Raw genomic sequence first — 20,214 nt, forward strand, 5'->3', positions numbered from 1 at the left:
AACTTAAATTCAGACTTATTCCTAACCGAATATAAATTTCAAAAAGTTATTTCCAAATAATTGAGATGTGATGGAAGTATTATTATGTTTGATAAAATAAAATCAAAGGGTGTGGAAGTGTCAACCCAACCTCTTCAAATTTCAAAGATAAAGTGTATGAAGTGTGAACAGAATAAATATGCTCAAGTCCACAAGTTTTGTTTGTGAATGAGAACTTATTCAACCATAGAAAAAAATGAAACACAAAATGATAGTGCTTCTAAATTTCTTTAATTAATTTTAGCAGAAGTGTGTTTGATTCTGTATTATCCAGTTGAAATATGAGAAGGTGGCTATGATATCGATGAAATCCTATGAAAATATAATGTCAGAAAAAGTTTATTATTAAAGGAAAACAAAAATTACTCCCTATACATCAATTTGATGACCTCAAATTTCTTTGCGTCATTATTACAAGTAAATAATCCGTCAGACACAGTTCAATAATGAAAAAAAAAATCTTATAAAATGGTTAGTGGAAAAAAATTGTAAAACTGGATAAGAAACAAACATGTAACATGGATCTAATTTGGAAAACATTAGTGGTATAGCTTTATTAACTTGGAATTATGCTGGTCTTTGTGGTATGTTTCACAACTTGGGGAAAATGACAATAAGTGCATCATACAATGAGAAATAGACACAAGGACATGAAATTTAAGTAATGTGAGCATGAGAAGGACCCCATTAAGCCTTAATTGAGAAGCTCGTCATCTCCATTGACAGCCAAGTAGCAACCTCAATAGAGAGAGCAAAAACCCTTGCTAGATAGGGGCCACATTTGTTTTTTTGTTAAGGTTTTTGTTCAGTTTCAGAGCTTTTTTTCTCTGCAGTGTCCAATAAGACACAACATACCATGAATCAGTTCATAAATTTATGCTTTTGGGCCACCTTCCACATAGTCCCACCAAATCAAAAGAACTCAGTGGAACCTAATATTCTATTTCACTTGTACTTTTCTCATTTTAAAATGCACTCCACATTGATATGGTAGTGTCATTTGACTCATTTTGGTTATAAACACTGGCTGGCTCTTGTATTCTTTCTCAATTCTCATCCCCACCCACTCTCACTACCTTTTTTTTTCTTTCCCTTACCTTTGTTTGACACAACAATTTGACAGCCACCTCCTGAAAGAGAAGGGCAGCATGAAGATGATGAGTGAGATGTGGACAACAATGGGGTCAACTTTAGCTAGCTTCATGTTCTTGTGGACGATCATGAGGCAGTACTGTCCCTACGGGGTTCAACGTTTCTTGGAGAAGTACACACATAGGATCATGAATTACTTTTCTCCTTATATTCGAATCTCCTTCCACGAGTACATGGGAGACAGGCTAAAGCGCAGTGAGGCCTATGCGGCTGTGGAGGCATATCTCAGTGCCAACACATCAAAGAGTGCTAAAAGGCTCAAAGCTGAACTGGGTAAGGATAGCAGCAACTTGGTTTTGACTATGGATGAGTATGAAAGGGTAACGGATGAGCATAAGGGTGTTAAAGTTTGGTGGGTCTCTAACAAAGTGATGTCACCAACCAGGTCTTCAATGTCCTATTATCCAGAACAGGAAAGAAGGTTCTACAAGCTCACTTTTCACAACAAGTATAGAGACCTTATAACTGAGTCCTATTTGGAGCATGTGATGAGGGAGGGGAAGGAGATTCGTCTGAGGAACAGGCAGAGGAAGTTGTACACTAATAGCCCTGGCTATAAGTGGCCAAGTTACAAGCAAACTATGTGGAGCCACATTGTGTTTGAGCACCCTGCTACTTTTGAAACAATGGCCTTGGAGCCTGAGAAGAAAAAGGAGATCATTGAGGATTTGATCACTTTCAGCAAGAGCAAGGATTTCTATGCAAGGATTGGGAAGGCATGGAAAAGGGGTTACCTTCTTCATGGCCCTCCTGGGACAGGCAAGTCCACTATGATTGCTGCAATGGCCAATCTGTTGGCCTATGATGTCTATGACTTGGAGCTCACTGCAGTGAAGGACAACACAGAGTTGAGGAAGCTTCTGATTGAGACAACCAGTAAGTCTATAATTGTTATTGAAGACATTGATTGCTCTCTTGATCTTACAGGACAGAGGAAGAATAAGGCAGATAAGTTGTCGGACGAGGAGACTGATAAGGATGTTGTTGGAAGGAAAGAGGGCAAGGAAGAAGGAGGGAGTGGCAGCAAAGTCACACTCTCAGGGCTGTTGAATTTCATTGATGGGATTTGGTCTGCTTGTGGAGGGGAGAGGCTGATTGTGTTCACAACCAATTATGTGGAGAAACTTGATCCTGCACTCATTAGAAGGGGGAGAATGGACAAACACATTCAACTCTCCTATTGCACTTTTGATGGCTTTAAAGTGCTTGCAAATAATTACTTGAAGCTACAAACTCATCCATTGTTTGACACCATCAAGAGGCTAATAGAGGAGGCCAACATCACCCCAGCTGATGTTGCTGAAAACCTCATGCCCAAGTCCCCAATGGATGATCCTCACAAGTGCCTCTCCACCTTGATTCAAGCACTTGAGAAAGCTGCAAAAGCTGAGGAGCTGGAGCAGAATTGTCCCATTCAACATGAACAACTTCTTCAACAAAATGGCTCCATTAAGGAAAATGGTGAGCTTCCACCTGACAAAGCAGTGAATCAATGCCAGCTATGACAAAGCTGGCACATTTCTTATTATACTATGTATCTATGTTAGTTAACTCCATGAGATTATTAAAAAGGGAGGTATTATATACTTCAACAACAAAGGGTTTGCTAAATCCTCCTACTTTTTGGATTAATTTTGAACTTGTATTTGAGACTTGATAAGATTTATTGTTATTGGGATAGGTCCCTCCCCTGTTGTTCTTTTCTCCCTTGAAATACCTTGCTGTTAAGGTGCTCCAAAATGCAACATAATCATAATATGAAGACTATTGTTATTGCTGAATATTGTTTCTATTATGCACTGATATAAACGATAGGAATCATGAATGAAGGAAATGTAGAGAGGTAAGAGGACAAGGTAACATGAAAGAGGGAGTACCTGTGAGTGTTTTTTTGTTGCATGTAAACAGAGAAGCAATTTTTGTCATGTGGTTTTTGGTAAATGAGGTTGCACAAACGGAAAAAAAGCAAACTTACTCTGATTGATCACTGAGGGTGCTGAGATGTCTCGTCTTTGGTAAAAATATGGCCAAAATTTTCTTTATGAGATCTGCACAATCCTACTTTCTTGAGCTACTTTTAAAAGATGAATTGCAACCGATTTGTCTTTATGGAAGCAAAACAAAATTGAATGAAAAATCTATGCATTATATCAGTAATTTTTAGTAGAGTAAAATTTTAAACCATTAATTTATAAAATAAAATTATAAGAAACTTGCATAGTGAATTCCAATAAATATAAAAATATAAGCGAGTGTATTTTTTTGTTTTAAATTAAAAGCAAATTATTCAATAATATATAAGTATAGTTGAGATATAGACAAAACAAAATAATAGCAGTAAAAACAGAATGTGATTATTTTGAAAACGATAACACCTTGAAAAGAAAGTGCATATAGAAAATATAAAATAATTAATAATTTAAAAGGAGATTGAAAAGTAAATACGGTGAAAGAATAATCAAGATTAAAGAGTACAATATACGAATACTATAATCTTAAAAACAAATTCGAAGTTCACATTTCAATTTGGTTTTTATATAGCAATAGATTCCATCGCGAATTGAAATGGGAATATAATCTCTTCATAGAAACAGCACATGCGTTGCCACTTTACCATTTAGAAGAAATAACTAATGTTAGACTTTAATACTTTGCAATAATCTGATTAGCAATATTAGACTCACGTCATTGTTGATTGTGATTTGAAATTGAAAGAAAGTGACCTATAAGCAAATATTAACCTAATAAAAAATAATTAAGGAAATATTCAAAACATTTTTTTTATAGACAAGGGAAATTTAGTTGGGATGTTAATTCTCTAGTCTTAGCTATGAGAAGCATAATGCGATTTTGTTACAAACTAACAAAATAGAAGGGAAATGCATAATAGTATTAAATATTAAGTTCTATAAAATAGCATTTAACCAAATAAATCATGAAAATTTGGTCAAATGAAAAAACTAATTTCGATGAATTAATTGGATTCAATTGATCTCTTGAACCTAATGCAAACAAGTATAAATTAAATAAAAAGGAGAAAGTACAGAGGCTTAATAATCTGAAAGCCACATATTTTCTAAAGTTACAGTACCTGTTGACAGTTATTGTACACGGATTGGACGGGCTAAATAACGCCAAACAATTTCTCATTCATTTTGGAGGACCCTTTGAATGTAGTAAAAATATTAAAGAAAAAGTGACTACCTAATCTACATAACTGCGTATCACGCTGCTTCTGGTAGCAAATCATGCACCAAGGGCTGCTCAGACTGTGCCTCAAGAAGAAACCTGATCGTAACTTTCTCTGGGGCTTAACAAAATTTATAGTTCTATTATCATACACATTGGCTTCTCTGATAGAAAACTACAATTCCTGCTCTCGAGCAGAATGAGAAGCTTCAGTAATCATTGTCTTCATCTTTCATTATTGTGTTTGGACCATCATCAAAACCAGTGGTAGGAGCAAGCTCATTCAAATCAAGGAAGCGTCTCTTTCCTGTGCTCTCAACTTCCTCCTGACCAGGACTACTTAATTTTTCAGGAGCCTGGTTTTGTTCATTCTCTTCTGTTGCAGGATATGTAACAGCCTCATCTAATTTCGTTTCTTGTTCTTCATCATCACTGCCACCTGAATCTTCACTTTCCATCATGTATTCACCATTCTCACTGGGTTCTGAGTGATCAGCTGATGTATCAGACTTGTCAGATTTGATAAACTCAGTTTCTGATTCTGAGGCCTCATATTGTCGGTAATTTATAGAATTTCTAGTTGCCCTTTTACTGCGTCTTAGACTTGATTGAATCTCACCCACAGATCTGAGTTTGGTTTCTCTCCTAGTACGGCTTGGCAACTGTTTGACCTTGCGGGGTTTGTCACTATCCTCACTCATGCTCAAGGAATCATCATCATCATCATCATCATCATCTTCTTCTTCGTCATCTTCAACATTGTATTCGTCCCACTCATGTTCTTCTTCTCCTTCAGAGCTACTGGAAGACTTCCTTTTATGCTTGCGTTTCTCTAGATATTCTTCATCATATACAGCTTCGCCAACAATATCATCATCACTATCGAAGTCTGCCTCATTGTATGATACTGCTTCAACAAACTCCCTTTCCGAATACCGATTAGGTCTCCGTCTTTGACGATTGCTAATGTTGAAATGAGATAATTAGTGAAAATTAGATTTGAGAAGAAACATCTCAGCATATTTGAAAGAAACAAAAAATACACACCTTCGATCCAAGTTGTCATTTTCATGGTCTTCCTTGTCATCATAAGAGTCAGCTGATTCTGAAGATGGTATACCAAAATTCGCATCTTGTGTGGCATGCAGAGGACCATATTTACCATTAGTCAAAGCTTCAGGTTTTATTACCGATTCTCTCCTGGGCATACGTTCTGGAGATGGCTGTTTCTGCCTGACAATTGAAAGAACATATATACATGACATGAGTACATGGCACAAGTTAATGCGTATGACTGATCTATCTCCCTCTTCATACATACACCAAACAAAGAAGAAAGGATAGAAGAACATACTTGGTTACTTTAATTGCCTCATTGATTGACCGGTCGTAATCATCTGCAATAACAGTAATTTCAGGTTAGGTTTAGAACAAGCACATAGTAGTTTCTAAGGGTAAGTTGATTCAAGTTCAATAAAAAAGAAAATCAGAAAATTCAGTCAACAATTTGAACAAAACCAATAGGTGTGGGTTAAATGTGAGTGTTTTGGGTAATTTGCAAGTCATGGGTTCAAACCATCATGTCCCAAGTAATAAAAAGGACAAACATATAGTTTTATCATATCCCGATGTATGAAATTGCATCTTGCTGACAATGAAAAAATCTACACGTGAAGATGGGAGCAACATGAGTTGTCTTTCTTTTTTATCTTGAAGCATCATGGCTTGAAAAAGAAAAATCTACAACCATTGCGGTAACGGGGAGGGTCACATGCATTTTCAACCCATGAGATGAGGGGAGTTGTTTCCAAGCCTAAAACTGGGGGCCACCAAATCACAAGATTTATCTAACAATTGCAAAAGGGCTAACCCTCTTAAAATTACTCAAGAACAGAGAATGAAACAGAATATAAGATTTTTATAAAAGAAGTCTACCATGATGTAAAGGCTGAATGGGTAAAAAGGAAAATTTCGACATGACATTATATATTAGATACTCATTGGATGATACAAAGACGAGCCGCAATTAATATTTCCATTGCAGTATCACTATGGTAGCACTGGCAATCCCGGGCAATGGGTTACTAATAAAACCAGATAAGCCCCAGGTATGGGTCAATGGATCCAGCCTAAGTGCTTTAGAAAAATAGGAGGTACCTGGGAGCAGAGCGCAATCACAGAAACTCATTTTTTGTTCAAGAAATATGGTTTATGTTTGAAAAGGAGAGCAAACTATTATATTACATCAAAATGTTTTGCAATCAAGTGCTATCAAATATCCAAAGGTCCTATTTATCCAGATAGTTAGGTAGAATTAATAGACAATCCCAAGCTCACTAATACGACAAAGTTATTAATCTTAATTGAATAAAAACAACTAGGATATATTGGAAACAACTCCCCAGATTACTTTGCAGGGTGTTGAGATAAAAAAGTTGCTCTAAAAATTGAACAATAGAATCAGATATAGATATATTTTATACATTCTAACATTTATACAGAAGGCGCTGGACTAGCAAACAAAGTACAGTTGTTAAAATAAAATTTAAATCAACCAATTATAGGTATCAACTATCAATACCATGAAAATGATGGCCCCAGTTATAATTAAACTGTCTAGCTCTTACCAAAAGTGTAGGTAACAGGTTTCCTGTCACGAAGAGAACGCCCTGGACCAAGCCCATCAACAACCAAGTAATTATCAAGCAGAAGAGCTTGTCTGTGTTGCTTTTTCAGCAATTTCTCTTTTTTCTGTGCCAACCAAACCAATTTGGTAACAGTTGAATGAATGTGCAATTAAGATCCTTCAAGGGCCATAAATCAATATTTTTTTTGAAAAAAAAGTTGAATTTAATTTTAGAAGAAACAGCAGTTCTTCTCAAATTTCTCAACCCCTACCTTATGAGCTTTCTCAACTTCAGGAAGCATGTCTATCTTCAGCTTTTTCCCCACAGAAGTCTCTGTTCTGTTTTTACTTGAGAAAAGCTTCTCCTGTGTAAGCAGATGAAACAATTGATTAAATTCATACGTGACGTGGCTCATGTAAAGAAAAAAATGCAACTAATTAATAACAATAGCAGGATACACTATTGTCTTTTGTTCTTACTGAAAATGAAAAAGAAAAATGAGGGTAAAACTGATCATCTGGATAAAGTTTTATTCACTAAATAACAATGACTAAAGCGCAAAATCATCAAACAGTTGAACAATGCAAATGCTTCCACATTCAACATCAGATCTCATGAATCGCAAACATTGATCTCTGGATCGTATCATATAATCAACCAAGGCTTGGCTACAAAAATTTAAAATGTTTGCTTGTGAGATCAAATAACTTTCAGAGTAGTTTAGAAGCAATTTACTATGAAGGTGTCTTTAGCTTTTGAGAACCACCCACAACATGATTAAAGAAGATTTTGCCAGCCCTTGGGATGTAAAACTACTAAATCCAATAAACACCAACTAAAGAAAAAAAAACATTTATTTAGCAATTTATAAAATTGAGAAAAAAAATTCCACGCAGAAGTTTTAGAAATCACATTTATGCTTGCTTCTTAAGTATTATTCTCAATGTCTTTTTCCCTACAGATATCTTACAACATAACTTTTTGATTTTCTTATGTATGCATTTGTATCCTAAAGGATGTGCCACCCTTTCTATCGTAGTTTCTTATTGCAAACCACTTAGGTAAATTTCTCTTTCTAGCACAGATAATGTGAACCCATGAAAATTAATGATTTTCTTCTTGCTTTTACAAAATTAAACAATAAAAAGAATCAACAAAAATCGCAAGAAAAAAACCTTAGGTAATTTTAATCATGCAAGTTTTCATTTGATTTATAATTAGATTCTGATAAATAAGTTTTGAATCTAACATCAGATTTTAAAGAGAACGCCTAATTTGGATTTCCAACAAAGTTAAAATTCTAAGAAAGTTTGCTAAGACTGTATGTTTGGGTTTATAATCACAATAAAAGTAGATTTATGGTGTTTTCTAGCATGACAAACTATTGTGTAATTTACATTTACAGTTAAAAAGTGATTTATTATCAAAATCTCAAATCTATAACACCAAAGTCCTAACTCCAATCAAGACAACTACAACAAATGTTAATGGTTCCATGCTTAAGTGACAAGTAACTCCTTAAAATGAACGTTGATCAACCCCCAGCTTTAGTAACTTACAGAAACATCTTGAAATTCATCAAAATTCGTAGCAACTGCTTCCCACTGGTATGATGTGCTAGAAAGAACCTGAGAACCTCTTGCTTTCCCCTTCTTCATTTGAATCACTTCAGTTTTCCTTATTTCTCGATACAGCCTATGTCCAATAATGGGATCATCTTCATACCTGCACCAGTCAAATTTCAAATGAATAAAACCATAAGCACAATACTTTCTAATATAGGATTTAAAAATTTGACCATGACAACCCAAAACAAAAAGTTTATTACCAATAAGAAATTCCGTTCGAATCACCTCCTATACGCTCTTTACGGAATGTTGAAAGTCTAACACCGTGTTTAATTGAGTTGTCAATATAACTTCGGATGTCTTCTTGCTGCAAAATAATTACTCAAATTGGATTATTACATCACTGGTATAATACAAAAAGGGACAATAGAGTAAAAAAATTGGGGAATCATAGATGCACCCAGTAGGTTTTGATATTGGGCTCCCCACGACAATGACCAAGTAAAAATCCTAGGAGGATGCCTATGTCTTACATTGAGTAGTATGGGATGCTTGATGGAGATTTAACCGCTCAGTTCTTTCCTGTTAATAGTTAGCTTTTACAGGTGGGTTACCCATATACTTCAGTGCTTATACATTGATATCAGAGTTGTCTTGGAAAGGGCTATCTATGGAGGTTTCCAAAACAACGAGAAAACTGAGTAAAGTGTCACCAAGTGAGTTTTAGGATGGTAGGTGAATATCAGAAACAAAAGTCATTGGCCTCAAAAACAGAAACTAGAACAACTCGTTAAATACACAAGTATAATCGACTCGCTTATGTGAAAGATGCAAGGAGCATGCCAAAAAACAGAAAATGCCATGCTAGAACATGAACAGCTTTTACATAGCATAAATGTATACAGTCATGCATTAAGATATTAACATCAGACAGAGGGCCGCATCCTACCATTCCAAAATTCATCAATTTGAGATAAACAGATATTAATATACGAATACTAAAAAAACAAAATATACCTCAACACGAATGTCGCATATTGCTTTTAAGATGACAACACGGATCCCTGGATCAAGTGATTTATACACTTCAATCTCCACCCTGTCACATTAGCATAACGTAAGACCTGTGATATTTGAAGAGTAAGATTCTAGGGTTACAAAAATTGCATGAGCGCTTACCCATGGGAAGCAACAACCGGAAGATCCCCATCAGCAACCTACATTTGGATTCCAATCTCTTATTAGGTCTAGAAATTGTAAAATAGACATTATAATATATCAGCTTGCCGATTGAAAGTAACTTATTACCCAATGCCACCAATCTCTCAATTTCCTGCACAATACGGTTATCCAAGTATCTCGTGTGAGTGCCATTCGAGTAATAGGAGGGATTGCCTATCAAAACATTAAATATATGTTATTATCAGACCAGTAGCAACTCTACAAACAGGTGAAGCAAGTACTGATTCTCTATGGAATAAACCTTGAGAAAGATAATTGCAGAAGAATTATAGCTAAATCACTAATTCAAAGTTCAAACAATTATTAGATTTAAAACTGTGTGATTACTCAATTGACAACCTTCACTTTCCTTCGCCAATATTCTAAATCAAGGTTAATTTTTTTTATAATAATTCAAAATCAAAAGTTATATAAACATAGGTAGATGATTCATTAGATCATAGACTGGTTGAAGACCCTGCCTTTAACACACACACACACACACATATATGTGTGTATATATATATATATATATTACTCCTTGCAACAGCACCTTTGATATTGATTTGCATCCAGAACATCAAGAGCGGGTTCAAAGTCAACATATGTATAAATGCAGACAGCTTTTAAAACTTAGACTGTTTTGGATATTGTAACCTTTTCATTACGAAAACAGTGTCATTATCGTTCTTAAAAGATATAACTGCATGGAATAAACAAACTTCATGGTTGCATTCAATGCTTCAGCATAAGAATGTGCCTTCAGATCTGCTTATCACAATCCCCAGATGTTCCTAATTTAACACTGATGCAGATGAAAAGAACAAGGCAATTTCAAATTTATCTTTTAGCTACTGAAAAAAGGGCTTTTCATAATTCTAATAAAACTCTCCAAATCAAGAATCTTCTCTCTACGTACAAACCTCGGTCAACCTCAAGCGTGCAATCAGTCAAGCAATTATATTCTCATCTCAGAATATTAAAGTAGTCAAATTCATTGCTAAGTCATGAATCATTAATGTAATTTGAAAACAAAAAATAACAGGCCTTTTTCCACCCATCAAATCCATATTACAGAAGCCAACCCTATGACCAACAATCATCTGCATTATGTCAAAAATATATAAAACTGAAAAAGAATATATAAAAAGCACGACACCGGGGGACTAAGCCAAAACTCATAAGCAATCCCAAAACACAGGTTTATTTTTTACCTTGGTCATAAAAACATTCCCAAAACATCTGGCCACAATTATATTTGATCTAAAACTAAATAACATCAATGCAAAATGTTTGTCTAATCCACTCTACTCTCGTTCAACCACAGAAGCTTCCCTGAATAAATTATAATAACAAAGATTCCACTTATCAACTCTAAAATCTCTCTTACAGTCAAGCATCCAACTCGACCAGGTTACAAAACTATGTTCTGCAATTGAAGGTGTAAAGTTGGAGCATAAACATTCAAAATAGGAGAATTCAGCCGAGAACAGGAAGAAACATGATGATAGAATCATAATAAACACTTGCAGAGTAATCACAACAAGAAGCAATAAACAAACTCAACCACAAAGATTAAGATATACATCCACATAAGAAAAAAGTAATGTCATAAACAAGAACCAAAGACCAAAAAACAAACTAAAAGGAAAACCAAACAAAATTAGTAATAACACCAACCAACCTTTAGCAAAGGCATATGAATATGAAACAAAGTATCGTTGGGGGTAAGAAGGGCTGTCTCCAACTCTTCCGCAGAGAATTCCAGTGAGATATTCAAAAGAGGCATAAATAGCTGCAATAAGACACAACTTTTCACATACAGAAAACACAAACAAAAGCAAACCAAAGACAACGGTTACACTTCCCAACTCACATGCAAGAAATTCAGCACAGAAGCAAACTCCCACATCGTCCGCAGGTTCCACCGAGGCAACTGTGACGGTGACGGCGGCTCCACCAGAGGAGTAACAATCTTGCTGCATTGCGGTGGCGGCGGAGAAACTTCCTTCTTCGCCGGCGAGGAAAGGAGGCGAGAGGGGGGGCGCATGGTGCACGCCCGAGACGGGCGGGCACTCCTTGTGGTTAGGGGAGGAGCCACCGCAGTTTCCTCCTTCGAATCGGAAACATTGTTTGAGGGGTCGGCTTCCGGTGTCAGCGAGCGTTCGCAGGTCACCAGAGGAGGGGATCCGTTGGACATGATAAGGGATATTAAATTAGGGTTTAGGGAAGTGAGTTTGAGATTAGAGTTGGAGAATCATGATTGATGAGTTAGCATTAGATTGCGGAAACTAGAAAGAGCAAGAGAAGAAATAAAAACAGAAAAGAGAAAAGAGAAAAAAGAGGGGAGAAGGGAAGGACCAAAGGGTCCAATCCAAACCCTCAAATCCAAAAGTGAGTCTCTCCTATGAGAAGCTCAAGTGGATGAATGTAACTGCAAAATACGAAAAACAATGAGTGAAGACATAGAAAGAGTTGTCACTGGCAGTGATGATAGAGAGAGGGACAGTACCTGAAATTTGGTGCTATGAGGTTAGATTTGGTTTCACCTTGGGTCAAATCTAACAAAGATTAAATCTACTGTTTTGTTCCCTTTTGGATTACACTGCTCATTGCCTTTACTTTGCTGGTAGTTGAAAAAAATTTAGTTTTTTTTTTTTCCCTTTTGGATTACACTGTTGATTTAGTTTCCACGTTTTCCTGTGTTATTTAACACGAATTTAACTATGACCAAGTGTGTAAGTTGAAACAGTTCTTGTTACTGTGCTGCTTGAGAAACTTTGATGAAAACACAAGAGGCTAAACAAGATTGGTTTTTGTTTTTCAAAATCTAAGACTATAGTTTTGACTAAAGTTACAATTTGCTCAGTCAATGATGTTCAACCTCTGAAAAGCCAAATTTGACATGTTAAGTTTTTCAAACGGAAAGCTCTAACTTGTCGAACAGAAGTGTTCAAACTGAAGAATTTCGACATCGCTGATTTGATTCCCCTTTCTGCCTTAAAAAGGTAGGTAGCATTTTTCTTTTGCAAATGCATCAGTGGAACAAAAGTTTAAAGCTTGATCCAGAATGAAAACAAGATGAACTTTCTTGTCGCTGGAAGAAAAAAAGCAAGTAATATAAAGTATTCCATAATATCAGATTGCATATTCCTATATGGATAGATATTGTTAAGTTTATTAGTCAGTTCATCTGATTAAAGTTAAAAAAAAAATAAAAAAAAAAAGTGTTTGAAGAATGTGTGGGAGTTTTTCCCTAACTATCAATGTTCTGTTTACAATAATTGCTGAGTGAGTGAGAGGCAGAAAAGTATAATTAATACTAGGTTTTCTGCTGTGCATGTGGGACATAATTTCTTCACCATCATGCAAATATATACAAGCTAGATTGAAATTTGTTAACTTCTTTTGGGTTGATTTTTAATAAGTTTAATAGCTTCCTTGAGGAAGAGGTTAGAAGAATGAAAAAGAGAAATTAGAGTCAGAAACGTGAAAAAGAAATACTCATTAAAGCTATGGTTCGTACGAGCCTACTCAGTGAATTGGGTCAAGTCAAATATTCCACTCTTGAAGATATGTAATGGAACATGACTGAACTTGATTGAGTCGATCTTTGCAAGATTCTGATAGGGTCACACACTATATCACAACGAATTCTTCTGTGAAAAAAATAGGAAATGTTGGATATTAAAAAAAATAACTGCATAAATTGGTGAAAAGAAATAGCTATGTAATTATTTGTAAAGTTTTTTATTACAATAATGATACATAGACAACATTTTTTTTGACAATTTTTTAATATTATCATATGTGTCATTGTGTGATTGGTCCAAATGACACAACGACACCACCATGGACCAATCATACAATGATACGTATGATGATGTTCAAATGTTGTAAAAAAAATATTATCTAAATATCTTTGTCCTTACAACAATAATGATACTAAAATTTCATTGTAAAGGGGAACAGTATTATTAACTATTTAACTTTTTTTAGAATCTCTAATTAGCATGAAAGTGATTTAGAACTGCGCATTTGGATTTGATCGGATGTCATGTTTCATAATGATCTTCAGTACTTGTTTCCTTTTTTTGTTTCTGTCATCTTTAACTAGGTTTTCATTTATATCAACTGTGTGAAAAAAAGAAAACACTATATTTGCTATATATATATTCATCATTTTTGTACCAAGCATTACCTTACATCTTAGAATAAATGTAGAAGAAAGTAGAAAAAAGTTAGTATACCCTAATAATCAATATTTAACAACATTTATTCACCTTGTGAAACTTGTTTGTCTTAAATAAGGACAGATGTCACTTAATTTTTATATTTAATCTCTTTTAAATGTTATTTATATAATTTTTATGCTGCATCATCCCTAATCATGAAAGGAAATGAAGGAAGAGAGTAGGTAAAGAAAAATAGGAAGTGGAAAAAGAAAGAATGATGTGATCGCGATAAAGTGAAAAAAGTTTGAGAAAGAAAGAACAATGGAAAGGAACAAATAATGAGCTATACTACATAGATTATACACTATATTTTTGAGCAATTTGACTGGGGAAGTTTAGTGCAGATTTAATTGAAATATATATTTATAAAATGTAATAAGAGGTCATATAATTATTAAATATTTGGAGTTATATGGTAAATTTTTTAGTCTAATTGTGAATGATGATGAGTTATAGAAGCACGAAAATGCACAGTATCATGTATCTAATGTTTCAGGTCATAATGTATCTTTGCTATTTGATTTGGTATAGAAAATTCAATCCGTAAGTAACTGTATACCGTAAAGTATTATTATGTATTCAACGTTAAACACAAATAATATATCTCCACTATTTAATTCGGAATAGAAAATTCAATTCATTAAACGTCACGTTACTTATCAGATACACCTTTAAAAAATATTTGTCTAATTTTTAAAATAAAATTGAAAAAAATATAACATAAATTAGATTAAAGTTAAGTTATGTCATGTCTTGTAGGAAAATATCAATCAGGTCTCATTTCTATTTTTTATCTCAATTTGATCATTATTTTTTTAAAATTTAATGTAATCAAATCATTTCCATTAATAATATGCTAACAATAGAGGGGTCACATGTTAATTTCTATTTCTTTTTATTATTTTTAACTTACAAAAGTAAAAAATTGTCACCTGTTACATAATAGTATGATGTGACAATAATAGTATGTCTTAATTTAATCCAAACTTTTTTAAATTAAGTAATTTCATCCTTCTTCAAATTTAAACCAAATTCATTTTTTATATAATTGTTACATAAATACGTTTATTAAAATTAATATTTATATTAAAAAAAGTAACAAAATTAAATTTTTTTAAATTTTTATTTTGTATTGAATTTTATTTAAAATTACTTTAAATTTGTTGATAATAAGTAATAATAAAAAAATAAAAATTAATTTCAATTAACAAATATGCTAAACTCCGATTATATTTTATACAATAAAATAAATTTATCAACTTTTCAATTATTTTAAAATTTATATTTTATATTAAATTTTATCTGTATTGATAATTTATTCATCATACTTTACTTTAATTTTTTACTTGAATTTATATTTCAAATAATTATTTATTTTTAAAATGTGTAATATTTTTTTATACAAAGGTTTAAAAAAATAAATTTATAAATTCAAATGTAAAATTTGAAAATAATGTTAAACTAACATTTTAAAACAAATTAGCTTAAAATTTGAAAACAATTTTGAATAAAATTTCAATCTAAAATATGAATTTAAATATATTTAATCTTGTTAGAAATGTTTAATAAAATATTTATATAACATGATTCAATTTTGTTCCAATTTAATAGCGATAAAAATATTAAATTTTAAAAGAATATTGAGACTGAACTAGAATAAAATAAAAGTATATGAATCAAATTGAGACTAAAATAATAACATTTGGTGTGACAATGACGCGTGACACTTCTATTTTCACATTCCACTCCATTGTTACCTGACATGATTTCACATGATTTAACCTTAAAGTAAATATAACTTAAATTTTAATTTTAATTAAATTTAACAAAATAAAATATAAGTTAAATTTTAATTTCAATTAAATTTAACCTAATAAATATATAAATTAAATTTTATTCTTATCTTTTATGGTAATTTTTATCTACGGGTATCGCTGGTATGATACGTGTACCTGACCCATTTATAAGTAGGTGTTGAATTATTTATTGCTCATCACTTACGGGTATCCATTTTATTTACTCACTTACTATTTGTAACGAATTTTATCTATGGATATTTTGATGCATGAGTATTTTTGTCATCTTCAAATGTAGTATATCATTATTAGAGAAATTTGTTTAAAGTTTAATTACTCGGATGGTCTCTACAAAAGAGTGTGTCAAATTGATCACCACTTTAATAAAGTTTCAATTGCGTTCTCTTGACCATGGCATACACGTTTGTTGCCCCCGTACAATCGGTGGTGCATGACATCATCATTAATGTTGTATCTCATCATCAATGTCGTCTCTCAAACTTTACGTTTGGCAAGCCAAATCCACAAAATTATTGCCCCCATCGGAATTGGGTAACGTACTTGCGAACTTCATGCACGACCCAGTCATATCCTAGAATTTTTGACAAGTTTAGCTTATCTCCTTCAACTGTCATGTTGATAGGGATTTCCTCGGTGGTGCGGCCACTATGCTTTTCTGTGGCCTTCTTCTTACCCTTATTGTGGTTCCCATCCTCGACGGACCCTTATTTGCAATATGTGCAAGTGTAGTTCTATTATTGATTGTCGAAAAACTCCTATTGGTCAGCCCCTGGACCCTTGAAGACAACTTGAGCCATGAAGATGACAAAGAAGTATCATCTGCATACCCCCTACCTTCCTGACTAGAAGATCCTTCCGATGACAAAATGTTAATATCAAACATTATTACCTTGAATGAGAAAAAATTAGAAACTGTGTGGTCCAAGAATAGTTGCATGAGTAGAAGATGTGAAAATGATGAGACCACTCTATCCTTATTTATAAAAAAATCCAAGGGACACATGGAGCCACTAAGATCATCAGATCAAACACCATTCAATAGTTGAAGGAAAGTGACGTTACGATTTGGGTGCTAACAACATTATTTGTGAGGCATCCATGTAGTCCACGAGGTTACACACCCACCAATCACCAACGATTATTTTCAAAGGAACAACCCAGCAATAACAAACCCTTTTCGCTTTTGCTTTCTAACCACACTTAAGGCTTTGAGGTTTATGTATTGTATGTTCATACTGATACATATCAATCATAATAGTGCCCATTCAAACACCTACTTAGCATAAACATGTCAATAATTATGTTTAAAGGGAAATGGATCATAATTAGGCCAACCCTAATCACAAGTCCATAGAAAAATATATGGTTGTTGGGATATTAATTACGTTTTTATTATATCATTAACTACTTTAACCTATTGAATCTAAGTTGATTTTAGCACCGGAACACCTTTAGCAAGTAATCCTGATTGGTTAACAAACAAATTACTCTAACATGGATAAAACAAGAGAAGGTAAAATCAAAATATGAAGACTAATAAATTGTTTCAAATAAATATTCAACCTTACATTCGAAACACAATCGATTGAAATATTGGATGTTGGTTTCAAAAACATTGGATTATGAATGGATTATCACATATAACATATCCTTAAAACTTATATTGTGAGTTAAACAAAAACTTGGTCAAAAAGCTCAAAGTTTCAATTAAGAAACATAAAGGTAATAAATATAATAGGAAGAAACTTTTTTATTTATCAGATAAATATGATTTTATGATTATTTCGGACAAAGTTTTGTATTGTCTCAGAAAATTGGAGTCGTAATGTTTCATAAAAAATAAGATTTTAGAGACATATTAGTAATAACGTCAATACAAACAAATATTGTTCAATAAAATAAGATCTCAAAATTAAGGAAAAAGTCATGATAGAACAAATCAGTTTGATTTCACAAACACTCATGTACTAAAATGACCAAAAGGATCACACACATAATATATACATCACCAACAATGTCAATGTAAATGAAATATTTAATATCACATAATATTAAAACGAAACAACTTATTTAACATGAATTAACTCGTTATGAATATTTAGTTAAGAACAAATCAATTGAATTGTTTGAAAATAATTTTTTTATAATTTAACTAAATCTTTAGGTTGATGAATTAAGTAAATTAATTTATTTAATTCACTTTTAAAGCGTTATCATAATATATTAATTCGACTAACTCGTGCACACTAATTAGTGTAATGAGAATGTGCACATGTTCCACCAAAAATTAATCACAATACAAAAATAATATATATTATAAAACTAGAGATTAAAAAATCAAAGTGTTTTGAATTAATGTTTGAAGTTTTATCTCTTCTTTTTGTTCTTCATTTTCTTCTTTGTGAACGCCATTTTTTGTAAGGTGATGTTTGCATCTCAGTTATATATTATAAATTGGGTGGTTCAACAGTGACCTGATAACGGATGAAATAGAAATGTCCAATAAACAAGAAATATCGCTAGGATGGGATTTGATACCATATTAGAAAACGAGTTTAACCTAACTCAATCCTACAAAACCAGTTTGTAAGATAAGATTTACATCTCACTTATATATTATAAATTGGTCTTATCTCTAACTAATGTAACAACAATACAAATAAAATGACTCCACCGCACTGGTTGATGATCATAAGTGGTTAATTAGTACATGCATTACCATTTTCACATTTGATAGAAAATTTTAATTAGAATATATTAAGTTTATTGTATTTTATAGTAATAGTTTTTATGAATACAAGAACCATTTTAAATTGTACTAAAGATATTTTTTGTTACCTAGTAGTGTAAAATTATATATACTAGCATACCAATTAAACTCTTAATAATACACTCTATTCGTTAAAATGATTAACAATATAACGACTTGACTTTTGCTGAATAATTAAATAGTCTCGAAATACATAAATACAAAATATTTGATCCTTATCTCAACTCTTGAGTCCTTTTGGCAAGCATCGTCTCCAAGAAAGAGTTGAATAATAATTGTACCATTAATTGTGGTGTACTGCAGATAAAAAAAATACCCCATTATAGCATTTTGATTGGTGTATAAACGAAATTAGTCTTGATTCCCTTGTCTTGTCCCCTTTCTCTGTCTAATTAAGGACACCAATTGATCAAAGCAAAATTCAGTGTCAGGTTGAACAGTGTTCTTTTGCAGTGAGTTGTCAATTCTTGAATGTTCAAACTGATTTTACCTCTACATGTCGTAATTGCTTATCCAGCTGTAACAAACCGTCCCAAACTATTATGTCACTCCAACATTGCCACTTGTATGGACGAGATTGTCGACATTTGTTGTTTGCTGCCACACTCCAATTACTGCAAACAGTTAGTTGCTCAACCTCAGTTCAATGATATCTTGTTGAATACTGATTGTGGAGTTATGATTTCTCAAATGCATCAACACTTTCAATTTATCCAGACTACTTATCCTTATCACAGCTAACCTTACCCTCATAACGAACACAAAACTCAAAATTTAATGGCAAAAGAAGAAAAAGTATGCAGACCTGAGTTGAGTTGAGACATAGAGGAAGTGCAGTTGAAGAATCCAAAAGCAGCAAGAAGGAACAAAGCACGAAGCTTCATGGCACAAAGATCATGTTTAGAGGAAAAGAGCTTCATCTTTCTGACTTTCTGCCTATTTTATGGTTTCCCCTCCAAAAAAGTTCTTCTCTTCTCTCTCAAATTCAATTTTTGTTCATGAATCGGTCACTTTCAATGTCTCCTTCTACTAAAAAAATGAAATCCAATTTAAATCAGCTCACATAGTTTCATTTCATTCAACCCTGTTGGTAAATAAAACAAGAGAGAGAAAACCATAGCCAAAATAGGAAATCATCGTTATATTAGCACACTTTATTGGCCATGTTGTCATGTTGTATAATCCGAGTTCTTTGGGCTGCTTTCAATACAGGTTATAAAATGTCTTAAGCGGAATCTTGTGTTGCAGTAAGCGGTGAACTAATTTAAGTGAATGCATGCTGTTCAGTTTATTCCTCTAATTTAGTTAAAAGGTTTAACCAAGGATTCACAAAATAATGAAATATACTTCTTCTAGCTTGACCTCAAGTAAATTGTAAGATGCTGCATTATTGTTTATCAATATAATAACTGGAATTGTTACATCATTAACCACACAATAAATGGTCTGATTGGATACTGTAGCAAAATTAGTTTAGTTTTCTGTTCATACTTTCCCAGATAACTTTCCTTGATAGAAAAAACAATCTCGCCTTTTTATGTTATTACGAGCATCCATGCCAATAGGTTCATGTTTTGTTATGTCCCATCTGTCACG

General features: G+C 33.0%; 2 protein-coding genes across 3 annotated transcripts; one reads left to right on the forward strand and one right to left on the reverse strand.

The window, feature by feature from the left end:
- The first annotated feature begins 705 nt into the window (after positions 1-705).
- Positions 706-2,964, forward strand: LOC106767551 (AAA-ATPase ASD, mitochondrial). The gene has a single exon (XM_014652472.2). The coding sequence runs from the start codon at positions 1,188-1,190 to the stop codon at positions 2,694-2,696; it is 1,509 nt and encodes a 502-aa protein (XP_014507958.1). The 5' UTR covers positions 706-1,187; the 3' UTR covers positions 2,697-2,964.
- Positions 2,965-4,194: 1,230 nt separating this feature from the next.
- On the reverse strand, positions 4,195-12,413 carry LOC106769024 (DDT domain-containing protein DDR4). 2 transcript variants are annotated; one of them, XM_014654466.2, is made up of 13 exons: positions 12,309-12,413; positions 11,673-12,230; positions 11,481-11,591; positions 9,884-9,970; positions 9,755-9,792; positions 9,593-9,674; positions 8,836-8,942; positions 8,567-8,732; positions 7,279-7,371; positions 7,008-7,131; positions 5,735-5,777; positions 5,428-5,613; positions 4,195-5,343 (listed from the first exon to the last, which is right to left on the reverse strand). In XM_014654466.2, the coding sequence occupies exons 2-13, from the start codon at positions 11,994-11,996 to the stop codon at positions 4,590-4,592; spliced, it is 2,115 nt and encodes a 704-aa protein (XP_014509952.1). In that variant the 5' UTR covers positions 11,997-12,230; positions 12,309-12,413; the 3' UTR covers positions 4,195-4,589. The 2 variants fall into 2 exon arrangements, with proteins under 2 accessions (XP_014509952.1, XP_014509951.1); XM_014654465.2 differs by lacking the exon at positions 12,309-12,413 and having other exon boundaries at positions 11,673-12,291.
- Between the last annotated feature and the right edge of the window lie 7,801 nt (positions 12,414-20,214).

This window comes from Vigna radiata, chromosome 7 (genome assembly GCF_000741045.1).
Source record: "Vigna radiata var. radiata cultivar VC1973A chromosome 7, Vradiata_ver6, whole genome shotgun sequence".
Classification (NCBI taxonomy): domain Eukaryota; kingdom Viridiplantae; phylum Streptophyta; class Magnoliopsida; order Fabales; family Fabaceae; genus Vigna; species Vigna radiata.